General features: G+C 38.3%; 1 protein-coding gene across 1 annotated transcript; it reads left to right on the top strand.

Annotated features, from left to right (window-relative positions):
* Positions 1-7,634: 7,634 nt before the first annotated feature.
* Positions 7,635-11,336, top strand: LOC132902621 (uncharacterized). The gene is made up of 3 exons (XM_060948514.1): positions 7,635-7,753; positions 10,359-10,479; positions 11,280-11,336. Exons 1-3 carry the CDS (start codon positions 7,635-7,637, stop codon positions 11,334-11,336), a joined length of 297 nt encoding a protein of 98 aa, XP_060804497.1.
* The last annotated feature ends 1,384 nt before the right edge of the window (positions 11,337-12,720 follow it).

The raw sequence follows: 12,720 nt of genomic DNA, 5'->3' as shown, positions 1-12,720 counted from the left end.
GAAACAAATAATTATAGTTTTAATCTTGTGATTTGATCACCCAGGTGATTTGCTATGACACAAAAATGAGAAATTTAATCACCTGGGTGATCAATCACACAGCATTTTTATTCCATTTACAGGCGTCGCAACTATTCGACGACAGCAGTTTAGCAAAATATTCAATCCACGAAAATAGGGTAAGAAAAATTTGAAACTTAATAATATTATGTTCTTCGTGATTTGAAGGTCCAGCCTTTTCTTCTGAGGGTCCAGTATGGCACGCGCGACGCCGTTTTTATCGCGCGATAAACTATTACTGTCCCGTTTCACGTCGTTATAAAAAGTGTAACAGCGATAGTTTATCGAGCGATAAAAACGGCGTCGCGTGTGCCATGCTAGCCCCGCTGGTCCCAGACACTTAAAAAAATTCAAATATATTTTTAATTTCGTTCGATGCTTTTCATAGTTCTCAATATGTACCTATGCAAAATTTCATGGAGATCGGTTCAATTATTTATTTATTTTAATTTTGTTTAAAATACCCTGATAATTTTTTCATTCCTTACAGTTGAGTTCCGTTATCCCGAATGAAGTGGTAAGTAATGATATTTTAATTTTTTGTGTCTATCAGAACGCACTATTTAAATCTCTTTTTTCTTTTTTACTCCGTCCGTCTGAAAATGTAAATAAATAAATAGCAGACGACAATTTGATATTGGATTGTCATAAGATCATTATTTTATTGGGTTTGTTTTCATTCGGCGTTACATACATACAATCACGTCTATATCCCTTGCGGGGTAGACAGAGACAACAGTCTGATGAGCCACGTTCAACTGTTGTTTGCCTTAATGAGGGAATAGAGATTCGAATAGTGACAGGTTGCTAGCCCAGAGACTACAAGAGGAATCCCAAATTTATAAACCTATCCCTTATTCGCCTTTAACGCCATCCACGGGTAAGAGATGGAGTGGCCCTATACTATTAACGTGCCGGGAACCACACGGCACCATTGGGCGGTAGATTCCGTTATTCCGTTTTATTTTGACGGCCTCTGTGGCGCAGCGGTAGTACGCTTGTCTGTGACACCGGGGAGGTCCCGGGTTCGAATTCCGGCCAGGGCATGATTGAAAAAGAACATTTTCTGATTGGTCTGAGTTTTGGATGTTAATCTATATAAGTATTTATTATAATTTATTATAATATATAGTATCGTTGAGTTAGTATCTCGTAACACAAGTCTCGAACTTACTTCGAGGCTAACTCAATCTGTGTTATTTGTCCCGTATATTTTTATTTATTTATTTATTCCGTGTCATCGGATATTGCCAATGCGTCGTATCATCGTAAAAGGTGGGTAGTACCGATCTTGTGTTAATAATGACCGTAAGATGGCGACCATAATAAAACAGCACTTTTTTTTTGTTACAGCCTACAAACATAAGGACTTCAAACGAAATGAGAAAAGCAATGGACGATAAGGTTTTCAATTTCATTACACAAGTTTAATTTCACTTTTTCTTACTTCTATGAGTCACTTTTCTATATTTCTATGAGTGTTTGTCAGCTTTTGAGTTTTAACTTTTGCGCGCATTGGTGGTTTTTAAACATTGGGAATACAAAAAAAAAAAAAACTATATTTTATTCAGAAAATAGGCATTTTTTGCGTCATTTTAAATTTCTATTTCTATAAATTAAATTTAAGTTATACATAATATAATTAGTATTTGTCAAAAAGCTAAAAGCTATCATTTTATCATTAAGCCAAACAGCTGAACATGACCTTTTCAAGATTGTTAGCTCTGTCTACGTCGCAAAAGATTCAGACGTGATTACAATGTATGTACATATGTTGTTTCAGAGAAATGTCCCTCCGGTTGAAATGCAGTCTATCAAGGGATTAGAGAAACTGGAAGATGTTAGTATTTTTAGTCTTCATAATCATGTCTTACAAGCTATCACTTTCTGTGTCTGTCTGTATGTATGCGCTATCTCGGAAAGTTGTAAACGGATTTTGTTCCTGTTTGAAATGTTTGGGCAAGGTTTATAATTCTGTTGCCCGCGATTTGAATAACAAACTTAAATCTTTATTAATTTATTATTATATACGTATATATTAATTACTAGAGGCCGCCCGAGACTTCGTCCGCATCGAATCCCTATCAATCCGCGGGAACTCCGGGATAAAAATATAAAAATAGCCTATATGTTATTCCGGGTCTTCAGCTACCTACATACCAAATTTCATCGTAATCGGTTCAGTAGTTTTTGCGTGAAAGAGTAACAAACATCCATACTGATATACTCACAAACTTCGCATTATAACATTAGTAGGATATAGCTGTATTATTGCATAATTTCACGAACATCTGTTCAGTACTTTTTGTATGAAAGTGCACGAAATAGCATTTTTACAATCTTACACATTTATTGTATCAGTGGAATTCCAATGAGGCTTTGACCTGCATTTCATGGTTACCGCTGAACGTTGCATTTCAGTCTTCAAGACCGTTGGCTCTGTCTACGCCGCCATGGATATAGACATGATAATATGTATCTTTTAGGTTTATATGAGGATATAATATTTTTTAATATTCTTCGGCTTATAAGAATAAATTAAAAAGATATAACCCGCTTATAATAAATCTAAAATTTCAAGTGGAATAATTCCACACTAAAAATGACGAAGTTTCATACAAACTTGCAACCCCTATTTCACCCCCTTAGGAATAGAATTTCCGAAATTCCTTTCTTAGTGGATCCCGCCTAATTAAAATCATCTTTACTGGCTCATTATTTCGAGATTTCGTGATTCCGAAGTGAGTGTTTTTCGCTTTTATATACATACTAGCGACCCGCCCCGGCTTCGCGCGGGTGCAAAAAAAAGTGCAAAAAACCTTCCTCTTGAATCACTCTACCTGTTACAAAAAACCGCATCAAAATCCGTTGCGTAATTTTAAATATTTAAGCATACAGACAAACAGACTAAAATAGCGACTTTGTTTTATACTATGTAGTGATATAGATAATTTTTTTTATAATTTTCGGCTTACAACAGGACGTGCTCTCGAGTCAACCCCGCCAAAGCGTCAGCTCTTGGGTAAGAAAAGATCAGAAAATTGGACATCACGTACATTGTAGGTGTATAATGAAAGGTTAGATTGTAGATCTGTCTGTCTGTCTGTATAGTATCTTCTATGATATAGTTTATTTTTCAATTAATATATCATGTAGTGTTTATTTTCATTCATACTTGTATATGATCAGGTGTATATCCCTTGCGGGGTAGTTTGAGCCGACAGTCTTGAAAGGACTGATAGGCCGCGTTCGGCTGTTTGGCTTAATGATAGAATTGAGATTCGTACGTATTCATATGATTGCAACGCAAAGGCAGAATTTGCGCGTGCACAGAATAGAATAGATTTATTTTCAAAATTGGATACCAGATATCACTTATTGACGTCACATCACTTAAATCTAATTATAACTTCCAAAGCGCATGTGTAGAAGAAGCGGCGGAACAAACTACACTGCAGTTCTTGCATACTTCAGGCTTATTGTAACCATAATTTAAGGAATAAATGATTTTGATTCTGTATAAAGATATACATATATAGTCACCCTCTTTATTTCTGTCTTTATGTACCTACGCTCTATCTCGGAAAGTTCTGGATCATTTTGTTTCAGTTTGAAACATTGGAAAGAGGATTATCTGAGGAAGGTTCACATCTATGAATACAAATTATTTTTTAAAATAAATTTTGAATTGCAGGCAAAATTCCTAAAGCGACAGTCCACGTCCAAGAAAAAGGCGGTAAGTTATTTTAAGAAAATATTTTTAATTTTATCACCATTTTAATTCTACATCTCTTTTCCTTTTACGTGATTTCATACATACATACATACGGTCACGTCTATACCCCTTGTGGGGTAGACAAAGCCAACAGTCTTGAAAAGACTGATAAGCCACGCTCAGCTTTTTTTATTAATGATAGAATTGAGATTCAAATAGTGACAGGTTGCGAGCCCATCGCCTAAGAGAGGAATCCCAAGTTTATAAGCCCTATGTCGCCTTTTACGACATCCATAGGAAAGAGATGGAGTGGTCCTATTTTTTTTGTACTGGTGTCGGGAATCACACGGCGATGATTTCATACATTGCTTATTATTTTTTATTTTATTTACCAAATACAATATTAGGAACATATCAACGAGCGTTGGTGGTCGAATTGGTAAGGTGCTTCCTATAGAAAGTGACGAGCTTAGTGGAAGGAAGTACCCAAAGGTTGACTGGAAGAGATCGCATTAGCGATAAGTCCGCCTTTGTACCATCTCTATCTGCTTTCTGCTGTTTTGTATGTTTTACTCTTATGGTGCAATAAAGAGTTTTATCTATCTATCTAAGTAAAATATTTTAAAGAATCGTAGTAAGTATTTATCATATTTATTGGGTGCATAAGAAAAATTTAAAAAAAATATTGTTATTTTCCTATTGTTTTCAGAGAAAAAACACAAATTCCAGTGAAGCTTACGAAACGATTAAAAACATTAATAAACCTTGTAAGTATGAATAAACATTATTATGTATACAATAATGATTGTTATGAAGATCAGACGCGAGTCACTTCATAACATGTAAACATAAATACATAAAATCACGCCACTTTCCCGGAGGGGTAGGCAGAGACTACCTCTTTCCACTTATCACGATCTCTGCATACTTCCTTCGCTTCATCCACATTCATAACTCTCTTCATGCAAGCTCGGCGGTTTCGGGTACTTTTGACCTGACCCTTTACCAGGACGTCCTTAATTTGATCAAGATACGTTCGTCTAGGTCTTCCCACTCCGACCTTTCCCTCCACACTCTCCTTGTATATCTGCTAAGTCAACCTGCTACATGTAAACTTAGGATAAATCTGTTCTTATAATTCTATTTATCGATCTACATGTCCAATCTTGGATAATGCGGACACTGATAGGAGACTGCATCAAATTGTAAATAGATTTATACGTCTATATCCCTTGCGGGGTAAACAGAGCTAACTGTCCTAAAAAGACCGAAAGGCCACGCTTAGCTGTATGGCTTTATAATGGAATTGAGATTTAAATAGTGATAGCTTGCAAGCCCATCGACTACAAGAAGAATCCCAAGTTTATTAACCTATCCCTTAGTCGCATTTTTACGACATCCGTGAGAAAGAAATGGATAGTTCGATTTTAATGCTTGATCGAAGTATACCTAGGTCATTTTTCTTAGTGCCGGTAACCACAAGGCATTAAATTTATATCTACCTACGATGTTTTGCAGCAAAATCGTTTAAAATGAACACCCCGGGGCCACCCCGCGGGGACGAGTCAGCTGACCCAAACAATGACAAAAGTGAGTTAATAACATACATGCATACATAAAATCTCGCCTCTTTCCCGGAGGGGTAGGCAGAGGTACCTCTTTCCACTTGCCACGATCTCTGCATACTTTCTTCGCTTCATCCACATTCACAACTCTCTTCATGCAAGCTCGGCGGTGAGTTAATTCTTTACAAAAATAATTATTTCATTTATTTATTTATTTATGTACACAAAATTATATACAGGAGCATTCAATACAGTAATTATAGTACAAAGGTGCTACTTATTTCAAAAGAAATCTCTTCCAGTAGACCAATGAGAGGAGATTCATCGTTTGGAAACTTCTTTTTCCTAATTTTTAAATGAATACTACTGTAGAAAGTATAGTGGAAAGTACAGATACATACTAAAATATAAAAACAATGATAAATATATACGGGACAAATTACACAGATTGAGTTAGCCTCGTAGTAAGTTCGAAACTTGCGTTACGAGATACTGACTCAACAATATTTTATAATAAATACTTATATAGATAAAAATCCTAGATCCAGTCCAATCAGAGAAAGTTCGTTTCTCATCATGCCCTGGCCGGGATTCGAACCCGGGACCTCCGGTGACACAGACAAGCGCACTACCGCTATTTGTTATAAAATATAGTATCGTTGAGTTAGTATCTCGTAACCCAAGTCTCGAACTTATTTCGAGGCTAACTCAATCAGTGTAATTTGTCCCGTATATATTTATTTATTAATCATTATTTATTTATTTAACTAATTTTACATCAGATCTGCATCAAAGAAAATCTGTATCAATGAAGCCGAGATATTCACAATTTGGATGGGAACAGCCGCAGCAGGTAAGATCTTTTCACGTTTCCCAAATTTGAAATGGGTATGTTAACATATTCCTATTATGGAAAAGTAACTTGTATGTAACTTCTTGTGGTATATTTTAATTTCAGTTGCTAGCCTATAAGAAAAATCACAAGTTTATAAGCCTATCCTTAAGTCGCCATACAACTTTGACAACAGGACAAGGCCAAATAATAACAAGTGCCGTGTGGTTCCCGGCACCATTACAAAAAAGAATAGGATCACTCCATCTCTTTCCTACGGATGTCGTAAAAGGCGACTAAGGGATAGGCTTATAAACTTGGCATTCCTCTTTAAGGCGATGGGCTAGCAACCTGTCACTATTTGAATCTCAATTGTATCACTAAGCCAAACAGCTGAGCGTGGCCCATCAGTCTTTTTAAGACTGGTGGCTCTATCTACCCCGCTAGGGATATAGACGTGATCATATGTATGTACATACATACATACCTACATAAAATCACGCCTCTTTCCCGGAAAGGTAGGCAGAGACTACCTCTTTCCACTTGCCACGATCTCTGCATACTTCCTTCGCTTCATCCACATTCATAACTCTGTTCATAAGTATGTATGTATGTAAGCATAACAACAGGACACAGACAAAGCGAACGAGTTGCCGAAAGAAAGCATCGTGATAACGATACTGTGGCTCGCACTGAACGAGGAGTGCGGCGCTATGTCGGACTCCGCCGTGCAGCGGCTGTACGTCGCCTTCTCACTGCTGGGGCGGAGCGGCGCCGAGCTGGAGACACCCGTCAGCCTGCCAAAGCCCAGGAATTATGTGGAGAAGTGCATCTTCAATTTTAGGAAGAGTATGTTCATCTTATGTCTTGAACTTGATAGATTGATTAACTGCCGTGTGGTTTCCGGCGTCAATAAAAGAAGAATAGGATCACTATTTCTCTTTCCCATGGATGTCGTAAAATGCGAATAAGGGATAGGCTTTTTAATTTGGGATTCTTCTAGACTAGCAACCTGTCTCTATTTGAATCTCAATTCTATCATCCAAATAGGTGAACGTGTCGTATCAGTCTTTTCAAGACTGGTTGTTGGCTCTGTCTACCCCTCAGGGGATATAGACGTGACTATATGTATGTATTAATTAACCTTTGAGCCCGCTTCAGCGACCTAGCCTGCTTAAGAGAAGTAGGTAAATAACTCTTCATTCTGGACTTTCTGCAAAGTAGATTGAGTGATTATTTGGTCTTCTTAAGAGTGAGTAACATCTTTAGTTTTATCTCCTAGATAGCCTCAAATATATGTAGACCTTTTGACCGTCTCTAATTAGAATAAAGATTTTTTTAAAATCTCTACTTAGAGACACGAGGTACATTTTATCATGACATGACTTCAGTAACAACACATTAAAATTTTTATCACACAGGTATTCAGCTCCGGCAATGCGACCTGCCCCAACTCGGTCATATGGGGCGCTGCAAAAGCAACGATTTTCGGAAACATGATCCCAAGGACTGCATCGTGTTCACCGTCATCAGCGAGCCGGCTGAGGACCCCCTGGGGTTGGCTGATTGCGAGGATATTGGGTAGGAGTCTATTTCCGAAGCTGAAATAACTCCATCACCACTCCATCTCTTTCCCATGGATGTCGTAAGAGGCGACTAGGGGAAATGCTTAAAAACTTGGGTTTCTTCTTTTAGGCGATGGGCTAGCAACCTGTCACTATTTGACTCTCAATTCCATCATTAAGCCAAATAGCTGAACGTGGCCATTCAGTCTTTTCAAGACTGTTGGCTCTGTCTACCCCCCAAGGGATATAGACGTGACCATATGTATGTATGTATGTATGAAATAACTCCACGCGTATAGTGGCCTCTTTTGACAGTAGTTCAAACGAAACGATGTTAGGAAAGTTGCCTCCAAGGACTGCATCGTGTTCACCGTCATCAGCGAGCCGGCTGAGGCCCCCCTGGGATTGGCTGATTGCGAGGATATTGGGTGAGTCATTCCACAAATCTGGCTTATCCTCAAATATTTGGAGGCATTGGTTTACTTAAGACAATGGAAACATCCCAAGGACTGCATCGTGTTGACCGTCATCAGCGAGCCGGCTGAGGACCCCCTGGGATTGGCTGATTGCGAGGATATTGGGTGAGTCATCCTTCAAATCTGGCTAATCCTCGAGTATTTAGAGGCATTAGTTTACTTAAGACAATGGAAACATGCCAAAGACTGCATCGTGTTCACCGTCATCAGCGAGCCGGCTGAGGACCCCCTGGGATTGGCTGATTGCGAGGATATTGGGTGAGTCATCCTACAAATCTGGCTTAGCCTCAAATATTTGGAGGCATTGGTTTATTTAAGACAATGGAAACATGCCAAGGACTGCATCGTGTTCACCGTCATCAGCGAGCCGGCTGAGGACCCCCTGGGATTGGCTGATTGCGAGGATATTGGGTAGGAGTCTTATTACGAAGCTGAAATAGCTCCAGGCATATAGTACCACCTTCAGATAGTGGTACGAAGATATGATGTTCAGAGACATGATGCCAAGGACTAACATGTCAGTACAGGTGTTCATCAGTGAGCCTGCTGACCTGCACTGATAGTGAAGATATTGGCCACGTCTCCTTGTGAAATCATTATATTTTTTAGCCTGAACGCTCGTTCACAAACTACAATTTTTAATGGCTTATATCTATACTAATATTATAAAGCTGAAGAGTTTGTTTTGTTTGTTTATTTGTTTGTTTGTTTAAACGCGCTAATCTCAGAAACTACTGAACCGATTTGAATAATTCTTTCACTGTTAGATAGTCTATTTATCGAGGAAGGCTATAGGCTACATTTTATCCCGGATTTCCTACGGGAAACGTCAACAATGCAGGTGAAAGTTGAATGAGTCGGCCATCTGCGAGCTTTCCACGCGAACGCTGCGCAAACCAACAAAGATATAGTAAAACAATGTACTAAAGATGTGAAGTACTCATTTTTTGCCACAAAAAAGTCCGCGAGAGCATATATCTATCTCTTAAGGTTTACTTACAATAACCACTTTTATGTTCATTTTTTAAGATTATTTTTTCATTATAAACATAAGTTATTTTAAAACCAATTTTCTTTAATTCAGTATTAATCCTTATCCAAATAAATATGTTTATTACTTTCGGCTTTTAATGTAGACTAAAATTGCCATTTACAGTATATAAATCAGACGAATAGGTTTTGAGATATAGTCGTTATAAGCAATTTGCAGCGAAACATTTAATACGGTGAACCAGCGTTCTTTCTAATACCGCCTGAACCCCCCCCCCCCCCCCCCCCCCCCCTCACACCGCATATTTCGATCGCCCTGCTACATATAGATAGGTATCATTCTACTTATAATACTTCCTTTGTATGTTTGTCTGTTAACTGATTATGTCTATCTTTTAAGATTGTTGTTGATTATATGAGCATTTCGAGTGTTGATTATATCACTTAATTTCAATGAACATCTTAGAAGATAGGTATTACTATTTTAAAGTAAAGTATCAGCCTGTAAGATCCCACTACTGGGCAAAGGCCTCTCATCTCACTATACGGTCTCCGTTCCGTCGCGGGTAATGATGTGGGCCAAGTCGTCGCAAAGTCGCATAACAATTAGCAGCTATAATTGATAAAGCCGAGGAGGATGTTTGCAAAAATAAATATGATGCCCAAAATAACTATTCCACGCGGACGAAGTCGCGGGCACAGGTAGTCTGATATATGTATGCAATAAATATGTCAAATATGACTCCAGCGAAGTGATGATGAATAATCATGATTTCATAATGGGGAATAATTTAAAAATACATGTACTTACATATAGTCACGTCTATATCCCTTGCGGTTGAGACGGAGTCAACAGTCGCAAGACCATTACTGTTAGAACTTATAATACATACATACATACATAAAATCACGCCTCTTTCCCGGAGGGGTAGGCAGAGACTACCTCTTTCCACTTGCCACGATCTCTGCATACTTCCTTCGCTTCATCCACATTCATAACTCTGTTCATGCAAGCTCGGCGGTATCGGTTACTTTTGACCAGGACGTCCTTAATTTGATCAAGATACGTTCGTCTAGGTCTTCCCACTCCGAACTTTCCCTCTTCTTCTTTCGAACTTATTATAAACTATTCCTACAAATTTCTTTCTTTGTCAGATACGCATACCTGTATCTCGGCGACGTGTTGTCTATAAGCGGCGGTGACACGTACGTGGAGGTGGTGGCGGTGCACTCCGCGCGGCGCGGGGACGTGGTGTGCGGCGTGCTCTGTGTTCAGGTCGGCGGAAATCTACATACGTACTTACATATGGTCTCGTCTATATCCCTTGCGGGGTAGACGGAGCTGACAGTCTTGTAAAGACCGATGGGACACACTCAGCTATTTGGCTTGATGATAGAATTGAGATTTAAATAGTGACAGATTGCTAGCGCATCGCCTAAAAAAAAGAATCCCAAGTATGTAAGCCTATCCCTTAGTCGCCTTTTACGACATCCATGGGAAAGAGATGGAGTGGTCCTATTATTTTTTGTACCGGTGCCGGGAACCACACGGCAAAAAGCGAAAATCTAACCTAAACGATATACATGCATAAAATCACGTCTATATCCCTTGCGGGGTAGACGGAGCCGATATTCTTGAAAAGACCGATAGGCCATGTTCAGCTATTTATTTGGCTTTATGGTATAATTGAGATTCAAAGAGTGACAGGTTACTAGCACATCTCCTAAAATAATAATTTCTAGTATATATGCCTCCATGGAACATCCATGGAAAGGAGATGGAGTGGTCCTATTCTTTTTTGTATCGGTGCCGGGAACCACACGGACTTTCTCTTTGACACAAATTAGTTTTTTCGACACACTAGCATCCAAAAAAAGAATAAAGTTATTGTCCAGTTGGGCTAACATGGCACGTGCGACGCCGTTTTCATCACGCGATATACTGTCGCTGTTTCGCTTTTTATTATGACTTGAAACGGGACAGCTTTATTTTATCGCGCGATAAAAATGGCGTAGCGTGAGCCATGCTATCCCAGCTAATAAGATATAAGGATAAAAGTCTTTGATTGAACACAGGTGGACGGGTTGGAGGTGGTACGCAAAGCCAGGCTGCTTGACCTGACAGAATATTAAGGGTAAGTGTTGATGACATAACATGTGATGACATAAGTATGACGGCCTCTGTGGCGCAGCGGTAGTGCGCTTGTCTGTGACTCCGGAGGTCCCGGGTTCGAATCCCGGCCAGGGCATGTTGAGAAACAAACTTTTTCTGATTGGCCTGGGTCTTGGATGTTTATCTATACAGGGTGACATTTAAAACAATTGCATCCTTTTAAACATAGACTATACCCATGCTTCTGAGCTGTTTGAGCCTATTTTAATTTAAATTAAACGTCATCATTTTCACATTTAAAAAACCCTCAAAAACTAAGTCACACGCTTTATTAAAGACCAATACTACAAAATAAAATTAAAACTAAACATGTAAATAAATGTCTTAAAAAAAATATATTTTTCTAGTATCAAGATCGAGGAAAGTACAGAATTGTCGAGATCACTCAGCTGAGTGAATTGTGTTGTTGACCTCTGAATCTTACGCGTCGCTTTTCCGCCGGCCGGGGTGATATGACGTATTTAGGATCGTGGATTTTGATACTTTTATTTTTTTTCGTACTTTCTGAAATATGAACCGATATTTTTCTTTTAACGTTTTTAAATATTTAGATGAGTACACTTAACAGTTAAATTAATGCAGTTAAATTAAAAGTCACCCTGTATATGTATTTATTATAAAATATAGTATCGTTGAGTTATCATCTCGTAACACAAGTCTCGAACTTACTTCGAGGCTAACTCAATCTGTGAGAGATATTTTGTTTGTCGATTTTCGTATTCGATTTTCGAGACAATTTTAGTAGCTACTCAAATTATGCAAATTTAATAATTTTAATAATATTCTTTACAGATAATCGTTGACAAGTTTAGAACTTCCGTTAAGAAATTTTCCACAATGAATAATATTACATATATATTTCTTTTATTATTTTTTTTCCTGTATTCATGTTTGTTAATAAATTAACACGATTTGCACATTGTTTTTTGTTTTAATTTTTTGTTATGAATTAGAAGTACTATATATGCGTAGGATGTAAATTCTTGTCTCAAATTAACAGATATTTTACTTTGATTTAATTATACTTTTCCATGAAGTTGCAATGACTTTGATGTGGCATGTAATTAACCGGGTGGATGTGAGCGTACATACATACATACATATATGTAGTCACGTATATATCCCTTACGGGGTAGACAGAGCCAATAGTCCCGAAAAGACTGAATGGCCACGTTCAGCTGCTGATGTGAGCGTCCAATTATAAATTCTATAATACCTACTTAAAATTCAGAAACATCAATTCCGTCAATCAGGATGTCAGGATAATCCCGCGCAAATCAAATTATAAGCAATCTGCGCCGATCGAAATACTCGTTTATCTTAACTGCGTACGCGCACCGCAGT

This window comes from Amyelois transitella, chromosome 3 (genome assembly GCF_032362555.1).
Source record: "Amyelois transitella isolate CPQ chromosome 3, ilAmyTran1.1, whole genome shotgun sequence".
Classification (NCBI taxonomy): Eukaryota; Metazoa; Arthropoda; class Insecta; order Lepidoptera; family Pyralidae; genus Amyelois; species Amyelois transitella.
Note: the sequence above shows the minus strand (reverse complement) of the source record. Positions and strands in the feature narration are given on the sequence as shown.

Excerpts from the sequence above, each read along its gene's own strand:
- LOC132902621 (XM_060948514.1), top strand. The coding sequence starts at position 7,635 with ATGGGGCGCTGCAAAAGCAACGATTTTCGGAAACATGATCCCAAGGAC. Across the intron at positions 7,754-10,358 it reads GCTGATTGCGAGGATATTGG|ATACGCATACCTGTATCTCG; the intron begins GTAGGAGTCTAT and ends TTTCTTTGTCAG. Across the intron at positions 10,480-11,279 it reads GCGGCGTGCTCTGTGTTCAG|GTGGACGGGTTGGAGGTGGT; the intron begins GTCGGCGGAAAT and ends GATTGAACACAG.